This window comes from Rhinoraja longicauda, chromosome 8 (assembly GCF_053455715.1).
Source record: "Rhinoraja longicauda isolate Sanriku21f chromosome 8, sRhiLon1.1, whole genome shotgun sequence".
NCBI classification, from domain to species: Eukaryota; Metazoa; Chordata; class Chondrichthyes; order Rajiformes; family Arhynchobatidae; genus Rhinoraja; species Rhinoraja longicauda.
In genome coordinates, this window is record NC_135960.1 from 13,478,423 (window position 1) to 13,502,158 (window position 23,736).

A 23,736-nucleotide genomic window follows, 5' to 3' on the forward strand; every position below is an offset into this window, starting at 1 on the left:
GAGGCTGAAGAGCCTATTCCTGTGCTGTACTGTTCTATGTTCTATGACATGTCTCTTTCAACTACTTTTTGATCTAATTTCAATTTTCTGAGATGAGCGTTGATTAATTAGTATAATCGACCACAGCCGTTTGCTGACTGTAGTGACTCAATAAACATTTTGTCTTTCCTATTCTTTAACATCCTTTGTTAAGGATACTTGGTAGAACTGACTTAGGTATTTTGTTTACTATTGAGCAAGGTTACTACAATTTTAATGCGCATGTAAATGCACTGATCATTTAGTTACACTTTTCGTCTTGAAGTCATTTTGAAGTTTACCATTGATGCTGGTAAACTCTTGTATCAAGCTTTGTTTGGTATTCAACAGTTGCTATGTTCAGTGATGCTGTCCCTGCCTCATACTGCCATGGTGGTCACTAACACTGATAGCTCAAAGTCTTCTTGTTGACACAAAGTCAATTCTTTACTTGCTTCAAGTGACATTTATTTTGCACGTCAGGTTGCCAACTGGTTGCCCACGTTACTTGTTCTACTTTGGGGTAATGGCAGTAATGTTGAGCAGCATAGGGACACAAGGAGAGCCGATAGAAGAGCAAAAGACAAAAAATCTGGAAGAATTCAGTGGGACAGACAGCTTCTGTGGAGAGAAATGGACAGATGATGTTTCGGGTTGGTGCCCTTCAGATTGATGGAGTAGAAAGTTGGGAGAGAGAGAGAGAGAGGTGAGGGGAAGGGATAGGACAATAAATGGCCTGTGATAGGTGGATTCAGGTGAAGGCAGATAAACGATAGATGGGTGGAAATAGTGACCAGGGCTGGAGGTAAAGTGGAGCAGATGTGGGATCTGATAAGATGGAGAGTGAAATGTAGAACCAGAGAGAAATAGTAGGTGGACGACAATGGGTAAGTGGGCGGAGAGAAAAACGGGAGGAGAAAGGAAAATGGGAGACTCAGAGTAGGGAGGGGTGGGAGATGAGCGGATGGAGGAGGGGAAAGGAACTGGGTGATGGGAGCAGCCGGAGCAGAAAGAAAGTTCTAGAAAGTTCTAAAAGGAAAGGTAGGGGGTGGGATTTCCTGATCTCAGTGTTCATGCTGTTGGGTTACAGGCTATTCAAGTAGAAAATGTTCTTCCAGTTTGTGCGTGAAATGTTCTTCCAGTCTGGCAGTGGAGGAACCCATGTACAGACATCACATGTTCGTTTCGGAATGGAAAAGGGAATTAAAATGAACTGATAGAACATGTGTACTATGCAAGTGCAGATAAATCACACATTTACACTGAGACTATGCTAAGGCACATTTCTAGTCTCACATTGCAGCTTAAAAGATGCATAGTTAGTTGAACAGATCTGAATCAGGATCCAGAATTTAATTGAAATAACTTCAAGTTCGGAAACAGAGATCCTCTGAAAACTGTCCCGGCAAAAGCAAATGGATGGATTTGAAACCAGAGTAAATTTCCCTGTCACAGTATAGCAGGAATAAATATGGGGAATTCCACATCATAGCAAATTCCAAAGCTCTTAGTCCAAATGATTAATGTTGGTTCACCTGGAAATTTTGGATAATATGTTGCTGCTTTTGCTCAAGCTTTATGTTAACTGCAAACAATTTCATACGTTTTTCTCCGGTGTCACCCTGTATCATGGTGGGAGCTGCATTCAGTAAGTATCCGTCTGGTGGAAGCATGACCCATGGATGCTTAAATAAATTGTTCAATGCTCTTGGATGCTCTGTCTGTTTAGAACTGAAAATGTTTGCAAGCGATACAATATGTATGATGTGCAGCATTTACTGCTTTGAGATTCAGAATCTCGTTAGGGTCTAAGATCCCAGCTTATGATTGCAGTAACTGTACAATTAGGAAGGAGCTGCAGGTGCTGGTTTAAAGCAAAAATAGACACAAAAACTGGAGTAACTCTCGACCTGAAACGTCACCTGTTCCTTTTCTCCAGAGATGCTGTCTGACCCACTGAGATACTCCAGCTTGTTGTGTCTATCTATTCTTGCTACAGATCTACTGAGTATTTGTTTTGCATTTTCTGTTTATTTTAATGTTAGCAAAGCTTCCTGCTTGCTAATGAATGTTGCTATCTGCACCAAAGTAAAGCAATTGTCCTATTGAATGTTTTGTAGCGGACTTGAGATTGCATGGCAACATTAAGCAGATCATTGCAGACTCAGCGAAATTACCACATGTAAACTCTGCTGGTGAAAATTTGACACCTTTCGTTTAGTTCTTCAATTAACATTCTCCTTTCCCACAAGGTCCCAGAATCACATACTATCATTCAAAAGGTGAGAACGGTAATGAGGTTAAATGATTTGCAAATATTGGAGGGTGCTTGTCCCAATTTGTAGAATCAGTTCTTGTTTTGTTGCATACATTGCGTCACCTTTTTAGCTTCTCAGTGATATTTTATTTCCTCTGAGACTTCAGAGCCACAACTAAGTATGCACAAGGTGAGAACAATAATTGGGAAATATTACTGTACATTGTTAAATGAGATTGAATAAGTGAGTCTTTTTTTTTGTAAGCTATTGAATGGCCATTTTGTCTGATTTTCCACTAGACCCCAGGACAAACAATTATTCGGGAGGTGAGAACAGAGGTAAGAATAACTGGAGAAGCATTTAATAAAAGGAAAGAATAAATCCAGTGTGATTATTCCAAATGCAATGATTTATTCAGCCGCTAAATTATTGCTTTTCTTTCCTTCAAGTATTCTGAACCGCGAACGGTCATTCGAGAGGTGAGAACAAGATAATTGAGAATACTTGATGATGAATTTGTTTATAGGGGAATGCCTACATTCTTGGGTTGGCTCGCCAAGTACACATACTGGCACGCACTGGGGCCCAAGATATCACATGTAATGGAATCTCTCCACAGTCTTGCCACAATTATGGAGGTAACCCCGAGGAACAGAACTCCTAGATTATAGAGGGGATGGTTGGTGGTGTTACTGGTGGGGATGCCCGATCAAAGGAATTGGGAAAGCAGAGAGTAGATGGAACCTTGGGGAAATACTGGAAGGGCGGGATGTGGAGGGATGGGCGAAACATGGGTGATGGGAGACCACCCATGAGAGATCATGATTTGAGGCCAATGGGACTCGAAGACACCTACAAAGAGAAATACCTGGAGGATGATACACTCCTTGGCTCCAGTGGTGGTCCAGGTAAGGTCAGGTCTTTTAGTTAATATTGCAGCAAGGCTAAGCACTTAATGTGGGTGCACATGCCCAGCAGCCTCACTGCCGCGGAGTAACGTGCACGGAGTGATGATAACGACTTCCACCCTCATACCTCTGCTCTGACTTCTTTCAAAGCAGAGAAGTTTGAGCATTCGTGGTTTATAGTTATAGAATTAATTCTGTGTGTGCTGTGGAAAATCTGGCAATCCATTCAGCTCCTAAACTGGTGTGTTTCTTTCCAATCAGGTCTCAGGGCCCCAGACAACCATTCGGGAGGTGAGAACAATGTCAAGTCAAGTGAGGGGAGAATATTTGGCGCGGAGCGATTCACTTGTTCATGAGGAAGAACTAATTCTGTTTCATTCATTATTTAAGGTTCACCATGAACAAACTGACTCAGGGCTGCCCGTTAGGGAAAAGAAAAAGAAGAAGAAGGTTGACACGTCAAAGTATATGACCCCTTATCTGGAACACAGTAAAAAGATGATGGATCTCTTCAGTGCGGTATGAAATATGTATCCATTTGGTGACAATGTGTATTTTTCTTCAATGTTCAATCCCTCTGATACCTTGTTGAAGAGAGCTTCCTTCACCTGTGTGTTATGGCAACGCATGAAGAGGGCACTACATCTAAGCCCTAGAGAATCATTACCTATATTTTTTAATGTTTAATTGTTTAAATAAATTACTACTGTAACTAATATTTCAATGATTGTGAAGATGCAAGACCTTTGAAAGCATTTGGGATGTTTTACAGGTTTGATAGTTGGCTAAGACTGGTAATGTGTTTTAAATAGCAGTTGAAATATTCCTCCAGCATGCCGTACAGTAACATTTATGTTGAGAAAACACCAACTATGTAGAAACCGATGAAGTTGCCTCTATTCGATCCTGTCCATTTAAGTGTGGCCCTAGTGATAAAAGATTGGTATAAACGTGGCCTGCTCATCTGCACCTTGAGATTACAGGCTATGGAATCTGGTTCCTCAACAACATCCAGCCATGTGGTCTGACCCAAGGCCTAGTATTTGGATCACTGTGCCTATTTTCCAGGGTGCTTGAATCGAGCATTAAGGTCAAAAGGTCATAAGGTCATAAGTGATCGGAGTATAATTAGGCCATTCGGCCCCTCAAGTTTACTCTGCCATTCAATCTTGGCTGATCTATCTCTCCCTCCAAACCCCATTCTCTTGCCTTCTCCCCTTAACCTCTGACACCTGTACTAATCAAAAATCAATCTATCTCTGCCTTAAAAATATCCACTGACTTGGCCTCTACGGCCTTCTGTGGCAAAGAATTCCACAGATTCACCACACTCTGACTCAAAAAAATTCTCGTCATCTTTCCTAAAAAAATGTCCTTTAATTCTGAGGCTATGACCTCCAGTCCTAGACTCTCCCACTAGTGGAAACATCCTCTCCACATCCACTCTATTCAAGCCTTTCACTATTCTGTATGTTTCAATGAGGTCCCCCCTCATTCTTCTAAATTCCAGCAAGTACAGGCCCAGTGCCGACAAACGCTCATCGTAGGTTAACCTACTCATTCTTGGGATCATTAGGTCAATTCCAAATTCAAACTGGGGACCTATCGTCCCTTCTGCAAATTATCCAGTTCACGTGGTCATTCTTCGAAGTAACTTCTACAGGTTTTCATCCCTTCTAATCTAGTTAAATTGATACCTTTTAATAATTTTCCATTCACTGCGGCACTCTTCACAGCCGTCCTTCTATTCCCCTTACTCTCCTATAATGCAGAACATTTATTTTCTCAACCCCCCAGGAGGATTTATGTTTTTCTAATATTGACCGATGTTTTGGAGATGTGCTTCACAATTAAATCAGACAGGCAAATGGGCATCTGGTGTTCCTCCAGAATTTCCTCTGCTGGTCACTGCTTATGTGAGAAACATTCTTTCCATATTAAAATATGAGATACTTGTTTTCCATGGAGTAAAGCATCCTGACAAGGCCATCATAAAGTGTCATTGGCTGGAACAGCAAAAGAAAATGGACAGTAAGGCTGGCACAATGGCATAGTGATAGAGCTGCTGCCTTACAGTACCAGAGACCTGGGTTTAATCCTGACTACGGGTGCTGTCCGTACAGAGTTTGTAAATTCTCCCAGTGACTGCGTGGGTTTTCTCCGGGTGTTCCAGTTTCCTCCCACACTTCAGAGACGTACAGGTTGCAGGTTAATTTTGCCTTTGGTAAAATTGTAAATTGTGCCTAGTGTGTAGGATAGCGTTAGTATACGGGAAGATCACTGGTTGGCACGGACTCGGTGGGCCAAAAGGCCTGTTTCCAAGCTGTATGTCTAAAGTCTAAAGCCAGTAAGTGCTCAGCTCTGAGTCTCAGCATGTTATTGCCCCCTTCTGGTCCAGTGCTGAAGATAATACTCAGCTGCAACTGTAGAGATGCAAATATCAGCAGTAGGACAATAATGACCATGGTGATAACTTTGGCTATGGGTGATTTGAATCACTATTGCACACAGGTGAATTACTCTTATGTATTTTTACAGTGATTGCCACAGAATCGGACGTTAGGTCCTAAAATGTGTCTTTGATCATTTTGGCTTTAAGAAATGTGATCTCTTTTTTAGAACAAATACAAGGAGCAATTTGAACACGATAAAGGGAAACCTTTCGCCATCACTTCGGACACACCAGAATTAAGGAGAATTCGCAAGGTTCAGCAACAGCTCAGTGAGGTAGGAAACTGGTTAATAATGTCGGTTGGTGGCATCATCCACTGTCGAATTTACCATATAACTAATCCATATATTGTATAAAATATTGGATATTCAAAACCTGGGTTAATTGAATTCCTTTATTTTTCTTCCTCTGCTACTCCAGCACAGATCAGTCATTAATCTTTTTATTCATCCTGACACTAGCACAAAATTATTATCTGTTAACCCTGCAATGGCAATGAGGCCAAATCCCTCCCGAAGAATAAATCTAAAATATTTTGGAACGATTCTTTCTCTAATTGATTTGATTCAATATTTATTCCTCCACATAACAATAGCAGAAACAATACCACAAATGCAATAGCAGAAGGGGTAGTGCAGAGGAGATTTGTTGGGCTATTTACATTTATTTTTGCTTATTTCGAGATCTGGCATTAATGACATGGCCAACATTTGTGTAGGAAAATAACTGCAGATGCTGAAATCGGAGGTATTTATTTCACAAAATGCTGGAGTAACTCAACAGGTCAGGCAGCATCTCAGGAGAGAAGGAACGGGTGACGTTTCGGGTCGAGACCCTTCTTCAGACTGATGTCAGGGGGGCGGGACAAAGGAAGGATATAGGTGGAGACAGGAAGATAGAGGGAGAACTGGGAAAGGGGAGGGGAAGAGAGGGACAGAGGAACTATCTAAAGTTGGAGAAGTCAATGTTCATACCGCTGGGCTGCAAGCTATCCAAGCGAAATATGAGATGCTGTTCCTTCAATATCCGGTGGGCCTCACTATGGCACTGGAGGAGGCCCATGACAGAAAGGTCAGACTGGGAGTGGGAGGGGGAGTTGAAGTGCTCAGCCACCAGGAGATCAGATTGGTTAAGGCGGTCTGAATGAAGGTGTTGAGCGAAACAATCGCCGAGCCTGCGTTTGGTTTCGCCGATGTAAAAAAGTTCACATCTAGAGCAGTGGATACAATAGATGAGGTTGGAGGAGGTGCAGGTGAACCTCTGTCTCACCTGGAAAGACTGTTTGGGTCCTTGGATGGAGTTGAGGGGGGAGGTAAATGGACAGGCGTTGCATCTCCTGCGGTTGCAGGGGTAAGTGCCTGGGGATGGGTTGTTTTGGGTAGGAAGGAACGAGTGGACCAGGGAGTTACGGAGGGAACGGTCTCTGCGGAACGCAGAAAGGGGAGGGGGGAAAGGCCAACATTTGTTGTCATCTGTGATTATCCTTGAGAAAGTGATGGTGAGCTGCTTTCATGGAGTCATGGAGTCATAGCATGTTCAGAATAACACAGAGAAACAAATAAAAAATAATAAAGGTCAGCATGAATTGGAAAAAATAAAATCAGACTTTGTGAGCCTTTTTAGATCCTTTGACACAGTGACAGAACGTAATGAGTCTGCTGTTGTAGGTATAAAACATCTGGATTTTTAGAAAATATTCACCGTAGGCTCATAATAAAGCATGGGGTGTATGAAGTCAGGGACAATGGTTGCATGAACCTTGGAAATGCCAGCTTTTGGAATGGCTTCCGGCTCCCTCTCTTAATGTTATGGGAAGGAAATATACATGTGTATCCATAACTTTACATCTCACATTTAATTTTTGAACGATTATTTGGAGGGAGGCTTAATCTTGTCTCATCCAGAATGAAATTTGCAGAAGGAATCTCAAACTGATTATAAAACGGAAAGTATAGAAGTGTGGTAAGGTGATTACAGATGCCAGCAGAAAGTAGGAAGTTGCATTTCACAGAAATAAGTGTGGGGCCACAGTTAAACATCAATGATTTGGACTCGGGATTTGGAAGTACCATTCACAAAATTATGAGCGATACTAAACATTGGATTACATTGATTATGTGGGGGAAAAGGCAGAAGGAGATGAATAATTTAATTTAATGGAATTAGAATGCTTCCTTACACCTGGAGGGCATAACTATAAAAGAACTCCAGAGGAACATTCATGAGAAACACATTTACTCAAGGAGCAGTAAGTATGTGTAATGAACCAAAGTGGTTGAGTCAAATAGCAAGGCGAAATAACCAGAGGATGGAGAAGGGAACAGAAGGATATACAATGACTGAAAAAGAGTGGGAGAAGTCTGGGAACATAAACATTCTTTTGGGAAATTTGTTGAGTGACTCCATCATTACTGTAAACTCAATGCATTCGTTTGGAAAAATTATAATTTCTTATTTGTTTTCATTACAAAGGTTAAGTATCGTTCGGATGGTGATAAGGCAAGGACTATATGTCATGTTGATGGGACAGCCCGGGACATCGAACATGCCAAAAAGGTTTCACAGTTGGTTAGCAAGGTAACAAGGCTTGCATTTTACTATCTGAGCCTAATGTATTTTACATCATACATAATTTTATTTAACATTCTCATTTTTGCTGCATATCCAACTGAGATTAGTGACACCATCTGCTTGAATAAACAGGTGCTGTATAAACAAAAATGGGAAGAATCGAAGGACGTCTACCAATTGCCATGTGATGCACCTGAGCTAGTGCGAGCGGTGAAATTTGCCGAAGCTTTCAGTCCGGTAATGGAATCAATCTGTCAAACTGAGCCTTGGCAATTGTTGAGCAAGTGTTGCTCTCGTGATCTTTTGCCTGCATAATTTTCTGGTTTTAAAACTGTTACAATATTAATTGTTATTGAGAAAAAGAGCAACATCATTGAGGGCTACAGAATGAGTCTGGTGGGAGTCTCATTTAGAGGACCGCAAACTGGTGGGCTCCACCTGCATGAACTGTACAAGTTTCCGGGCTAGGCTTTGTGAAGGTGCAAATGCCATCTTAAACCTGCAAGGCCATAAATGATCTGAGGTTAAAAGATTGGGGATTGCATCTCTCTTGTTTCATTTACACCAAGTGTTCTCTTGATAATGGCTTGGCTGGCTTCACATGATGTGCAGAGGTTCAGGCAAAGATTAGGGTCCTGGATCTTATGTTTGAGGAGGCTAATAGTGTAGCTGAAAGACCTCTCCATTGATTGTCTTCCCATGTAAAAGTCTGCACCTCAGCAGACATTGGGGTTTGAAGGAGGATAGCTGTTAATACATCACAACAAGATTTACTCCAGCAGAGGATACTACATAACCCTGCAAACATTGGTGGGAATACTGAGAAGATGGGAATGGAAATATATTCAGTGCCTATGTTTATCATTATTTTGTAGACAGTATTTTTGTAAATTGTAGAAGCAGAAAATGAAATCAGGTCTGAGTATGCAAGCCATTGGTATTATTAATTAGTAGATTAAAGTTGCTATGTTCCTGATTTTTTTTTGCAGAAATATAACTTGTTTTGCCACGTTATTTTACAACATTATCTACAATATTATTTACAAAAGTTATCGGTAAATTTGAATTCAGAAAACCTAATTGTACCTGCTGCCCCCTTGGTCTAATCAGATCAACGTGTACTAAGATTTCTGTTGAATGGCTTAAAAACAGATGAAACAGAAAATGAAGTGACTCCTAGTAACCTTGTTCCCAGGGCATGACTTGGGTAATTCTAGAGATGATTGAGAAGCGGCTTCTCTTCAGGCTGGACTGTGTTTTCTTTTAATTCCTTCCCAATAATGTGATATTCTCAAGATTGAGAATATGCTGAGTGAAAAATTATAGCATGGATATATTACAATAATCTCTTGCTCATGGTGGGATGATTGAAGAAAAGTCAATGGGTCGAGCAAAGTGCTTTCAAAGATTTCATGCTGAAATGGGAGCTTTTGCTCAGTTGCACAACTCTGCATGTTTTGCATTATTATTGATAATAATAATAATAATAATGCATTACATTTATATAGCGCTTTTCAAACACTCAAAGACGCTTTACAGGGATTACTAGAACATAGAGAAGAAAATAAATAGATAAATAAGTAAACGAACAGAAAAAGGAGACAGAAGGTGAGGTGACGGTCAGTGGTTGAAGGCAGTGCTGAACAGGTGAGACTTCAGTGATGTTTTGAATGTGGTGAGTGAGGAGGAGTCTCTGACGGTTTGGGGTAGTGAGTTCCAGAGGGTGGGAGCAGCAATGGAGAAAGCCCTGTCCCCCCAGGATCTGAGTTTGGTCCGGTTGGGGGGGGACAGGAGGTTGGCAGCAGCAGAGCGGAGGGTGCAGGTGGGAGTGTGTCTGTGGAGGAGGTCAGTCAGGTAGGATGGGGCCAGGTTGTCCTGTTGCTCATCATGATGTCCTCCTGTTGCTCATCTAGACCTATTCTAAAAAACAATTATTCTTAAATAGTTTTTTTTCATCACAACTATTGTCACTGTTATCATTGAAATATTGAACTGACGTGATTTTATTCCTTTTTTTTCGCTGGAAGAAATTGTATAAAGAAGCCTGGGAGGAAGAAAAGCCTTTCTTTTGTCCGTACACAGACAGTCCAGAGCTGAGACGTGTTGCCAAAGCTCAGAAAGCCCTGAGTGATGTAAGTAATTTGGACACACGTACTTGGGTATGTTAGTTAAAGGAGGTTTCCATACAATGAACACAAGCATTGAAGTTTGCTTCAATTACTTTCAGTTATCAACAAAAAAATACCAATGATGGAGAAAAACTTCATTGGACCAGACGGCACAATTTGTTTCACCGCCCCAACGCTCTCCCCATCACACTGCAAATTGTTTGTTTTTGATTACATTCCCTTTTCTCTCGTGATATGTTACAATGAATTTGCTTTCTGTAATCTTCCACTCGATTCCTACAGTATATCAGTGACAATAATGCAGCAAGTTATACTCTCAGAGTTGAGACAGAATAAAGTTTGTGCTCACCCCTTCTTGTATTACAGGAAGTTTTTCATTTGAACCTTTTAAAAATTTAAGCCATTCATTTCCTGTAAATCTGTCTGAGGCTTTCTCCCAAGTCGCGTTAAAAGCTGAATATCCCACCTCCTTTTGCCTTTTCCCTTCTGATGCCAGAAATCACCTTTGCATCAAGCTCGGGCAGTCTTGGATTCATTTGTTGATTCTGAGCTCCAATGACGTGACATATATAGCAGTACCATGCACAGGATGAATTCTCAGGAATGGGTGCGGAAAGAGGTAGTTACAGCAATAGATACAATGGTGCAGTGCTGGGAAACTGGCACAGATCCCTGAGCACCTCATTGCTTTGCACTGCAGTCCGCTCCTCTCTCAACCTATCCCAGCCCAGAGATTTCTCTGTGGTACCAAAAGAAGGGAGATATCAGTTCCCATCACTTTCATCATGTGGTTATAAGAGAACCCACAGCATCCAAGTGATCTGGCAATGCATGAAGTTGGTGCTACATTACCCTGCACTGGCTTCTTTTTACTTCAAAGGTAAACCATACTCATAAAAAAAACCTATACAAGAAATACAAAGCAGTGGGTGCCTTTCTTTACATTTACAGAACTGCAAGTGCGGGTTCTGAAAAGGGGTCCCAACCTGAGACGTCAATAGACAATAGACAATAGACAATAGGTGCAGGAGGAGGCCATTTGGCCCTTTGAGCCAGCACCGCCATTCAATGTGATCATGGCTGATCATTCTCAATCAGTACCCCGTTCCTGCTTTCTCCCCATACCCCCTGACTCCGCTATCCTTAAGAGCTCTATCTAGCTCTCTCTTGAATGCATTCAGAGAATTGGCCTCCACTGCCTTCTGAGGCAGAGAATTCCACACCTTCACCACTCTCTGACTGAAAAAGTTCTTCCTCATCTCTGTTCTAAATGGCCTACCCCTTATTCTTAAACTGTAGCCCCTTGTTCTGGACTCCCCCAACATTGGGAACATGTTTCCTGCCTCTAACGTGTCCAACCCCTTAATAATCTTATACGTTTCGATAAGATCCCCTCTCATCCTTCTAAATTCCAGTGTATACAAGCCTAGTCGCTCCAGTCTTTCAACATACGACAGTCCCGCCATTCCGGGAATTAACCTAGTAAATCTACGCTGCACGCCCTCAATAGCAAGAATATCCTTCCTCAAATTTGGAGACCAAAACTGCACACAGTACTCCAGGTGCAGCCTCACGAGGGCCCTGTACAACTGCAGAAGGACCTCTTTGCAGCTATACTCAACTCCTCTTGTTATGAAGGCCAACATTCCATTGGCTTTCTTCACTGCCTGCTGTACCTGCATGCTTCCTTTCAGTGACTGATGCACTAGGACACCCAGATCTCATTGTACGTCCCCTTTTCCTAACTTGACACCATTCAGATAATACTCTGCCTTCCTATTCATACCACCAAAGTGGATAACCTCACACTTTCCACATTAAACTGCATCTGCCATGCATCCGCCCACTCACACAACCCATTTATCCCCACTCTTTGCTTTCTGTCTGTCAACCAATTTTCTATCCATGTCAATACCCTACCTCCAATACCATGTGCTCTAATTTTGCCCACTAATCTCCTATGTGGAACCTTGTCAAAGGCTTTCTGAAAGTCAAGGTACACCACACCCACCGGCTCTCCCCTGTCACCCATTATTTTTCTCCAGAGATGCTGCCGGACCCACTGAGTTACTCCAGCACTTTGTGTCTGCCAATGCCACTCATGTGACCTTTCCTTCAAGTATTTGCAGCGCTGTTAGTGAATACTCAGCCCGCCCTCCAGTGTCCAATGGTGGCAGGACCTTAGACTGCAATCGTTTCCCACAAAGCTTTTACGTTGGGTGCACCAATTTTCAGTCTGTCTTTTAGCATGTACTACTACAATCCGGGTGGCAGCATTCACTTAAGAAGTGCTGCCCTCCTGCACTAGTCCACTGTTCTGTGAATGTCATTGAAGTTCTTGCTCTTTATGTGACTTTCACCAGTAGCTTTGTGGTGACCCTTGTTGATCATCACTTGAGTAAGAGCAATGGAACTAGTGTGGAGTGTATGAAGTGTGTGCACTATTAAAGTGTATGAAATGGTTGATTATACCAATCTGGGCTCAAATGTTCCCTTTCACACAGATGACACAGCTGTAGGGATCTTGTAGCATCAGTCATTCTTGATTTTCAAGATTTTCTCTTCATCTTTGCTTCCTCCATTCTTGCTTCCTCATATGAATGAGCACCACTTTTTATGTAGGTTTGCCAAACAGGACAATCCAATGCCTGACCAAAAAATTCACACATCCTTTTTCTCCAGAGATGCTGATTGACCCGCTGAGTTACTCCAGCACTTTGTGTCTTTCTTTGGTACCATCAATATTGAAACTCGTCAGGGATGTTCTAAGAGAGTCTTTGAATCTCTTTTTCTGGCTTGCCTCACTCAGTCAGTCCTCCATAAGCAGCTGGTTTGGTACTGTCGACAGACATTCTTCTGACATGTACTGCGACTTGATCTGTGATTCTTTCAACAATGGGTAATTGCTGGGGAGTTTTGTTTGGGACAGGATCTGTGTGGCTGGGATCTTCTCTTACCACCTGGTGTGAGGTATTCTGCACAGGTCGGTCAATTGAAAGTGGATAACCTGCCCGGATTGTCTGCTGTTGTCAGTCCATATCTCGCAAACACAAAATATGGTGGGCACGACAACAGTATGATACTCCCTAATTTCGACTGCTGGTAAAACCTTTGCTAGCATTCTGTTAAATAGAATGATCACTCACCTTGAAGGAGGCCTATTCACAGAAAGCTGATGTAGTTTCCGTGAATGGCATGGAACAATAGATGTGATCTATCAACTCCAAGGACAAACTTTTGTCAATTTCACTGTAGCTTTCAACACCATTTATCATGAGCCCCTATGGAAGGTTGTGGCAAAGTATGACTGTACAGAAAGGTTCATCACAATTATCCGGTTGGGCGGCACAGTGGCGCAGCGGTAGAGTTGCTGCCTTACAGCATTGCAGCACCGTGGACACGGGTTCGATACCGACTACGGGTGCTGTCTGTATGGACTTTGTACGTTCTCCCCGTGACCACGTGGATTTTCTCCGAGATCTTTGGTTTCCTCCCACATTCCAAAGACGTACAGGTATGTAGGTAAATTGGCTTGATAGATGTCAAAATTGTCCCTAGTGTGTGTAGGATAGTGTTAATATGCAGGGATCGCTGGTCGGCATGGACTCGGTGGGCCGAAGGGCCTGTTTTCGCGCTGTATCTCTAAACTAAACTGAACTTATGTGGTTATAATATTGATGCATGGAACAAAGGAAAAAAAGACCAAGAGTAGTTCCTTGACTTCTGTCTCCTTACTGATTGCACAACAGTTTCTATTAAGTACATGGACATATTTTCTGTGCTCAGCATTGTACACTGTTCATTGTCAAATATCATTATTTTTATTGACTGTATGATAAATGTTAAAGCATGAAGCACAGAAGTGGTCAGCAGCTAAAAACATTTTTTCTCAGAATCATTGACTTTCACTCTTTGAATGCTTCTTTTCTTCTGTCTAGATTGAATACAAGAAAGGACACAATGAACGAATGTCAAAGTACACGTCACTGGCAGAGCCACCGGATGTAGAGTTGGCCAAAAAGAATTTCAACCAGCGCAGTGATGTGAGTGGCACCATTCTCATTTCATCTCAAAGGAAGATAAATCCTTCAAGTCATTTCACCAAAGGCATAATCGGACAACAAATGGAATGGAGGGTCTGAAGCATATTAAACAGATTGGGTTTTAAGTAGGGCTTTAAGCAAAAAGGAGAGTGGAGTTATAGTGAGGTAATTCCAGAGTAAGATTTTTCTGGCTGTTAATGTTGGGAACAAAAGTTGTAGAACGCATACTATTGTCATAGTTGCAGGAACACTGTGCCAAGGATTGGTTTTAAGAGCTAGGACATTTTACGTATCGATCTAAAGCCAAGTCAACATGAACAGGGAGTAATGGATATGATCCAGAAAACAGAGAAATTAAGGAATTGAAAGTATAGATGGAATAAGTGAGTTTAGCTAGGTCAGCATTGGAATAAATGTGTCTGGCATCAACAAAGGCACGGATAAAACAACTACACTGAAGTGGTATTGTTTTATGATGGGGCGCATATGGATCAGAGCACAACTCAGGAATGAATAGAACATCAAGGTTATGAACAGCCTGTTTGAACGTAATGTCCTAGTTCTATTCTTCTTCCCAACCTAGTTGGGAAGTGCTGAAGGGATAGTGTTGGGAAATGAGGAGCTGCATGTGAAACATGGCTCTGTGTCTTCGGATTCTGTGGTCAAGGAGATAACATAAATGAGTAACAGGAAGACATCACTATATTTGGTGAAAGAATAGAGATGGACATGTTAAGGCATAGAGGTATTATTGGAGATTCAAAAGCAAAATATTACAGATGCTGGAAATCTGAAATAAAAATAGAAAATATTAGAATTATTTAGCAAGACTAGACGTATCTGTGGAAAAAGAAAAAGGGTTAATGTATCAGCTCAATGATCCTTCTCCAAATTGGGAGAAACAGAATTAATACTTTGTGTTGATATGAAATGTTGACAGTTTCTCTCACCTGATGTATTTCTTGCTATTGATTACATTATTGCTGGAGATGTATTGCCTCAAGGGCCAGATAAGCTCAAGTTTGCATCCCTTCCAGTTTAGGGATGGGGAAATATAGGGGCTGAACTGGATGTGAGAGTGAAAGGGTGTTATTGGTGAAGGAGAGAGTGTAGTTGAATAGACTGATTATTTCAGAAGGTTTGGGGGTAAATACTAGACCGAGGCGATTAAAATGGTACATTCAAGATTTCCTACAGTAGGAGTGAACATAGATGTGAATGAGCTTGGAAAGGAAAGTAGAATTTGGCAGGTGATGGATATAAGGACGTGGTCAGAGGTTAACTGAAAAGCCACACGAGTGACTTATAAATAGAGGAAGGAATGTGGGAGGTTTGGAGGGTAACTAATTTAGAGGGCAGAGAAGCCCTGTGATAATGTTCAAAGTCATGGATTCTGAGGATGATGGAGAATGAAACATAATAGTATAGAGCATAAAGGAAGAAAAAAACGTTTAATGAAGAATGCTTTATTGTTGTTGTTATCATTTTTTTTTAAAATAAGGGAGGACAATGGTAGTTCAATGACTGTTACCAGTGGGATTTAAATTGAATTAATGACTTTTCAAAAATTGAATAGTTTATCATTCAATGAGCAGGCAAGGTTAGCATTAATTAATTGAATTATCTCCTGTTTATCCTCAATGGTATTTTAAGTTATATGTAAATTTAACACTTCACTTTTCAATGTCAAGTGGATTTTTCAATGGTGTTGCATAAGAGAGGAGATGCCCTGTGGAAAATGAGACTGATTGTGACAGGAGTATCTTTTATGTTAATTATATCAGCTGCACTCCATAATCAAAGGGGATGCAGATTGCTCATTCCTTGCCTTTAACCATCTTTAATTAACCTCCATCCTGGTCCGATGTTCTAACTTTTATTCAGAATGTTAGAATATTTCAAAACTTTAAAAGAACAGTGGATGTTGGAAATCTAAGATAAAGCAGATAATGCTGGAAATACTCAATGGGTCAGGGCGCTTTTGTGAGAAAAACAGGTCTCCAACCTGAAACGTTAACTCGGTTTCTTTTCCAGAGATGTGGACTGACCTGCTGAGTACATCAAACATTTTCTGTTAACCTATTTCAATGTTGCCTCCTAAATATTCATTACATTTTGATTGGGATGTAGGATATGAATTTCTGTCCACACTGAATTAATTGAGCAAGACACCACTGCATTCCTGCTCGCATCCAAAGATAACATTGAAATTCCCTTACCCTCAAGAAGAATATATGAATAAAAATATCTCTGAGCTTCTTTTCATTCAGTCACAGGGTAATTACTGGTAATAATCATCCATCTCTAATTGCCCCAGAATTTGTGCAGCATTTTAGAGAACAGTCAAGAGGTTCAGATATCCGATGTATCCTAATTGTTTTGATGTGTTTATGCTTTATTCTTAATTGTTAAGTGTATGTTTGTGTTGCCATTAGTGAGCGGAGCACCAAGGCACATTCCTTGTATGTGTACATACTTGGCCAATAAACCTATTCATTCATTCATTCATTCATTCATTCATTCATTTAGAACTTTTCTGGTGACTTTGATAGGATTTTAATTTGTGTTAAATCCAAGTGATATTTCCAACTATACTTGTAGGTTTTGAAATCATTTGTGAAATGCCTTCATAAAATGTTGCGGCAAAATTGCCTGCCTTAAAAAAAAAAGCAAATTAATACGCAATTTCATTTTCTTGCAGCTTAAATACCATGAAGACCATAAGAAAAATAACGGCAAATGGAGCCAGACACCTTGCTATGATGTGGCGATTGCACGCATGAATTCTGACAATTTGAGCACAGTAAGTCTCCTCATCAAACTACCCAAGATTTAAAATTAATCAACATTAATATTTTATTCCATTTACAAACTGGTCATCGCACAGATTGCAGGGGTAATTGTCCACTGGGTATGATTGGCAGTTTAATGAGCTGCAAGGCATGGGCATAAAACAACTAGAAAGCAAACACCAAACTGCAGGAGGAGCTTGGTATGTCGAGTAGTATCTATGGGAGAAAATAGTTGTCAACGTTTCAGGTCGAGACCCTGCATCAGAACTAAGAGTAGCCAGGGGAAAGGAGACAGAGTGGAGGGAGGGGGAGGGGGTGAACCATGGTCTCCTAAGTAATAGGTGGGCTGAAGATTGATGAGCAATGATGGGCAGAGAGATCTTGGTGTGGGAAGGGGAAGGGTGCAGTTGTAAGACAGAAGCGGGTGAATACTTGGTTGAAGCAAACAAGGGAAATAAAAGGCAGACAGACCCTGTTGGAGGGAGTAGTGGTTGCTGGTGGAGACAACTCCTGGAGGATGACAATGGGGAACAGGGAGACAAAAGTTACCATTGTTGGAATTTGATAATCAAGGAAGCTTATAATGGGAGGCCCAAGAGACTTCACATGTTAGAGCAACAAACAATCTGCTGGGGGAACTCAATGGGTGGAGCAGCACCTGTAGGTGGAAAAGACTGGAATTAAGAAAGAAGCAGGAAAAGATAACAGGGTGGAAGGGGAAGTTCCAATTGGCAGGCAAGGTATTGGGGATGGGCAGAACGTGACAGTGAAGGAGAAGAATAAATTGAGAAGAGGTTGAAATGGCAGATTGTGCATTGGACCACTTAGTATCAAGGGATTAAAGAGGGTGAAGAATAGGTTGTATAAGAAAATAACTGCAGATGCTGGTACAAATCGAAGACTGAAGAAGGGTTTCGACCCGAAACGTCACCCATTCCTTCTCTCCCGAGATGCTGCCTGACCTGCTGAGTTACTCCAGCATTTTGTGAAGAATAGGTTGATAGCTGGAGTGAGGAGAGGTCACAATCTGCAGGGACTTTCCCTGAGGAAGGGCAGGCAGGTGGAGGAGATGGGTGGAAGATCATAATTCCTCCTCCTGGTCCTCAAAGAGGATTCTACGAAGCACCTGGACTCTGGACCCGGCTGCTCATCATCTCCTTGCTAGTGCCACACTTGCAAAGCCCTGGAAGATCCAGTTTGCAATTAAAATCAGGTTCCTAAATGTACTGGGGAAGAATTATTTTAAAGATGAGTATTTCTTCCCTTCAAGATGGAGCACACGTGCGCCATCCTTCTCACTAGGCAAGAAGATTAATGTCAAATCCATGTAACTGTAAGGTGAACAGAACCAACTTCTAAATCCATGGAAGTTATAAATTGGCAATCATCCTTGGGGTCCTCTTTTACGGGTTGGGGTTTATTATTGTCACATGTACAATGAAAAGTTTTGTTTTGCATGCTACCCGATCAGATCAGATAATGTTATATATAAATACAGTGTGCAGGTGGCACAGTGGCGCAGCTGTTAGAGCTGCTGCCTCACAGCACTGGAGACCCAGGTTTGACCCTGACCTCGGGTGCTGTCTGTGCGGAGTTTACGCATTCTCCCTGTGACCACATGGATTCCCTCTGAGTGCTCCGGTTTCCTCCCACATTCCAAGGACGTATGGGTTTGTAGGTTAATTGATCTCTGTAAATTGCCTCTGGTGTGTAGGGAGTGGTTGCGAAAGTGGGACGACATTGAACTAGTAGGAAGGGGTGATCGACGGCCTCAGTGGGCCAAAGGGCCTGCTGCATCTGCATCTCTAAACTGATAAATACAATCAAGCCAAGTCACGCACAATAGGTAGAACAAGGGGAAAGATACAGAGTGCAGAATATCGTTTCTGAGGGGTCTGTACATAGCTAACCATCAGAGGGAAACTTAAGTTCAGAGGAAAATGGAATCCAGCTAAGGTCCTGCACAAGATTAGAATGAAGTGCTTAGAATTATATCCATACTTCACTTGTTTTGATGGTATATATAGAAAACCCTTGCGGCATGACAAACCATCTAAACTACTGCTATGTTTGTGTTTTCTTTTCTCTTTTCAATCAGAAACGGTACAATGCTGGCTATGAGGAAATGAAAGACCAAATTTACTTCATGCAGACGGAAACCCCAGTTTATGAAGCCAATAAACGTGCTGGGAATGCATTGAGTGAGGTAAATGGTTCATTGTTCATCCTTGGTCCATTTTTAAACTGATTAACAGGTCTATTGAAACACAGAAAGGAATATAAGATAATCAAAGGATACTATTGGCATGTGTTTAGAAGTAATCCAGGACCTTGATTCATCAAAATTTATCTGCTGTAGTAAATTGAATTTGATGCACTCAATTTTCCAGTTCACAAAGGCACTGCATCAAATATGCATTGTTAGACTTGAGCAAAGTTTGCTTTGAAGTGAGGGTAATTTTTGCCTGGTAAATTGACTGCACTTGCAGTTATTACCTGTTCTTGTGTGTTGTGTTTTAAGTTCCGGAGGGATGAGAAAAGGTGAACCTGGCATGAATGTAGGCCTTGTTCAGTAAACTGGCCAAAGTGGCACCATCTATTACAACCTCTTTGTTAACTAATTTTATGCTGTTGCACCACCATCCCATTGCCCTCTAAGTAAAAGAGTTGAGGTCTCACTCACATCAGATTGCAGTAAAGAAACAGGCCATTCACCTATCCAGTCCATGCTGGCATTTATGTTCCACTTGTGCTCCATTTGTATTTTTCTCTCATCTAAATCTGTCGGCATTACATTCTATTCCACCCTCCCTCATAAGCTTGGCCAGATTTCTCTTAAGTTCATTCACACTGTTTGCTTCAACCACTTACTGTGTTAGTGAGCTCCACAATCTCACCACTCACTGGATGAGGAATCCTGTCCTGAATTATTCATCCTCTTGGACGTACAGGTTTGGAGGCGACTTGGCTTCATTGTAAAATTGTCCCTCGTGCTCGTGTATGGGGTGATCACTGGTCAGCATGGCCTCGATGGGCCAAAGGGCCTGTTCCATGCTGTATCTCTAAAGTCTGGAGTAAAGTCTAAATTTTGTTCCGATCTCAGTTCTGAATAGTTGGTTCTTTATCTTGGGATTATGACTCTCCGGCCAGGGAAAACATTACCCGTGTATTGAGTCTGAAAACGGTCACGGTGCGCAATGGTAGAGTTGCTGCCTTACAGTGAATGCAGTGCCGGAGTCCTGGGTTCGATCCTGACTACGGGTGCTGTCTGTACAGAGTTTGTACGTTCTTACCGTAACCTGCGTGGGTTTTCTCCGAGATCTTTGGTTTCCTCCCACACTCCAAAGACATAGGTTAATAGGCTTGGTAAATGTAAAAATTGTTCCTAGTGGGTATAGGATAGTGTTAATGTGCGGGGATTGCTGGTCGGCGCGGACCGGGTGGGCCGAAGGGCCTGTTTCTGCGCTGTATCTCTAAACTAAGACCCCCCATAAAGAAAGTATATGTTTCAATGAGTTCAATTCTTATTCTTCTAATCTCTGGAGGGTATCGGCCCTAAGAGGTTGATCTCTCTTTATAAGGCAATCTGTGTTACCAGGAATCAATATGGTCGACCTTTGTTGCACCTATTTCGTCCAGCCTTAGATAGGGAGCGGGGCCCTATATTATTACACTAAGTCATTTTACCTCTTGTACACAAACCCTCTTACAGTAAAGCTCAACATACGGTTTGGTTTATTTTTAATCACTTACAGAACCTGCAAAGTAACCTTCAGTAATTTGTGCAAAAGACATCGAGGATCCATTAGAAATCTAATCTTTTAACATTCAGAAGTGTTCAAACCTTTTCTACCTAAGTGGATTACATGATTTTCTTTTCATATATTATATTCCATCTGCCATGTCTTCACCCATTCACTTATTCACCTATTAATATCCCCTGAATCTTCTCTACATTTCAAGTCCTCCCACAGTACTTGCTTTATATCACCTGCAAGCATAACATTTCAAGAGCAAAGAGACACAGTCTCGTCATCCTTTTTGTTTGTTTTCTTTCATTTCTTCAGATAAAATATAAAAAGAACTATGAAAAGACCAAACATCAAACGGATTACAACACACTACCTGCGACTGAAAACCCACTCCTTAAACAATTCAAGGCAGCTGGGAAATCAGCAAGTGATGTGAGTTACAATGTCCTTTTACCTCTCAGCTGTGTAACAAATACACTTAGTTCAGTTTAGTTTATCAGTTTAGTTTATTGCCACGTGTACTGAGGTACAGTGAGAAGCTTTTGTTGCATGCTACCCGATAAGGGAATATATATCTTTTAGTGCAAGGTAAAGCCAGTAAAGTCCAATCAAGGATAGTCTGAGGGTCACCAATGAGGTGAATAGTAGTTCAGGACTGCTTTCTAGTTGTGGTAGTATGGTTCAGTTGCCTGATAACAGCTGAGAAGAAACTGTCCCTGAATCTGCAGGTGTGCGTTTTTACACTTCTATAACTTTTTGCCGGATGGAAGAGGGGAGTGGTCAGTGGTACGACTCATCCTTGATTATGCTGCTGGCCATGCCAAGGCAGGGTGAAGTATAAACTGAGTCAATGGAAGGGAGGTTGATTTGTGTGAAGGTCTGGGCACCATCCCCGATTCAAATTCACTGCAATTTCTTGTGGTCATGGATGGAGCTGTGCCCAAACCAAGCTGTGATGCAGCCCGATAAAATGCTTTCTACGGCACATCTGTAGAAGTTGGTGAGGGTTGAGATAATTTGGTAAAACGGTAGGGTAGGTTAGGTTATCATTGCCACATACTGAGGTACAGTGAAAACTTTGGTTTGCATGCTATCCAATAAAGTCAGATAATACTATAGATATATACAAGCTCACCAAACTCAAGCGCAATACGTAAAGGAAAGGGGAAGATACAGAGTGCACAATATAGTTTTCAGCATTGTACAAGTTCCATAGACAAAGTTCAATATCTGCAATGGGGTGGAGGTGAATCAGACAGCACATTAGCTTGTGGAAGGACTGTTCAGAAGCCTGATGAACAGAGGGGAACAAGCCGTTCCTGGGTCTGGTGGTGGGAACTTTCAATCTTCTTCCCTTCTTTGTTCTCCCACGGTCAGGGCACTCGAACCTTCCGTTGTTGGGGCGATCTTGGCTCCCGCAACCGGCGGTCGAGCCCTCCGCATCAGGGCGATCAAGCTCCCGCATCGGGGGGGGGGGATCTCAGCTCCCTGCGCTGGGCGATCAGACTCTCGAGTCAGGGCTGGTCGAACCTCCTGCGGCTTGGAGCTTCCCGACATCAGTCTCTACTACCCAAGACTGCGAGCTCCTCGATGTTGAAATCCGCAGGCTGTGGTTGGAGCATCGATGTAAGATGGTTACAAGCTTGAAGGAGAGGCATGCAGCTTGAGGGATATTCAGAAAGAAGGGCCAAAGTTTCTGAAGACTGTGAGATAATAGTGAAATACATTTATGGATGTGAAATCATATCATGGACAGAGCCCAACAGCGTAGGAAAGGAGAAAATTATGGAGACGTGTTTTGGTGAAGCCGCTGAGAGAACTGAACAAAGTGATGGGCAATTTAAATTCTACTGGATGTCAAATAAGGAACTTCTGTTGTGTGTACTTGTCACTGTTTCCATTTTTTTCAGATACTGTACAAGAAAGGCTATGAAAAATCTGCCAGGACAAGCATCAATTATTGCGAAACTCCAAAGTTCAAAACAGACAAAGTTCTGAAGGACTACAGTGATGTAAGTCACAGAGTTAATTTCCAATCTTGGATTCAATGTTTACCTCTTGAAATGGGCTGATGTCAGTCTGATGGATTTCTCCAATCTTAGGTGAAGTATAAGCAGAAGTATGAAGAAAAAGTGAAGGGCCACTATATTGGCAGCCACGAGGATCCATACATGCTTCATTGTATGAAGGTCGAAGCAATGAAAAGTGGTGTAAGTAATCAGAAATTACGTCCACAGCACCCAATATATTTCCAATGGTTTGCCCAGAGGGCATAGGTTTAAGGTGAGGGGAGAAAGGTTTAATTGGGATTGAGGGGCAACCTTTGCACATAGAGGTTGGTGGGTATATGGAACAAGCTATCAGCTGAGGCAGATACAGTAACAACATTTAAAAGCCATTTTAAAAGTTACGTGAATATGAAAGATTTAGAGGGATATGGCTCAAACACGGGCAATGGACCATTTAAATGGGCATCTTGGATTGCATGGCTGAGTTGGGCCAAAGGGTCTGTTTCTGTGCTGCATGACTCAATGGCTCTATGACTTATTACCTCTGAAATTTAATAATATAATATTTCTCTTTTAGAAAACGTATAAGGAAGATTATGAACTGGATAAAGGAAGCTGTTATTTCCCTCAAACTCTTACTCCAGAATATGAAAGTATGAAGAACTGTTATCAATGTAAAGATGTAAGTCTCCAAAATGTGTTCTATTTCCTCATCTCCTAATTTGCTCAATAAACCAAATCTTCGTATTATTGATACTCATTAATTATTCATTCATGGAATGTGGGCCAGCATTTATTACCCAT

General features: G+C 41.7%; 1 protein-coding gene across 1 annotated transcript in view; it reads left to right on the forward strand.

Annotated features, from left to right (window-relative positions):
- neb (nebulin) overlaps positions 1-23,736 on the forward strand; it is a 234,885-nt gene that overhangs the window by 10,610 nt on the left and 200,539 nt on the right. The window contains exons 3-18 of the mRNA XM_078404318.1: positions 2,271-2,300; positions 2,576-2,614; positions 2,726-2,755; positions 3,446-3,475; positions 3,575-3,703; positions 5,804-5,911; positions 8,109-8,213; positions 8,340-8,444; positions 10,235-10,339; positions 14,275-14,379; positions 17,081-17,182; positions 19,270-19,377; positions 21,239-21,355; positions 22,834-22,935; positions 23,026-23,133; positions 23,510-23,614. Of these exons, the coding sequence (XP_078260444.1) occupies positions 2,271-2,300; positions 2,576-2,614; positions 2,726-2,755; positions 3,446-3,475; positions 3,575-3,703; positions 5,804-5,911; positions 8,109-8,213; positions 8,340-8,444; positions 10,235-10,339; positions 14,275-14,379; positions 17,081-17,182; positions 19,270-19,377; positions 21,239-21,355; positions 22,834-22,935; positions 23,026-23,133; positions 23,510-23,614 (1,428 nt within the window). The remainder of the gene's footprint in view (positions 1-2,270; positions 2,301-2,575; positions 2,615-2,725; positions 2,756-3,445; positions 3,476-3,574; positions 3,704-5,803; positions 5,912-8,108; positions 8,214-8,339; positions 8,445-10,234; positions 10,340-14,274; positions 14,380-17,080; positions 17,183-19,269; positions 19,378-21,238; positions 21,356-22,833; positions 22,936-23,025; positions 23,134-23,509; positions 23,615-23,736) is intronic.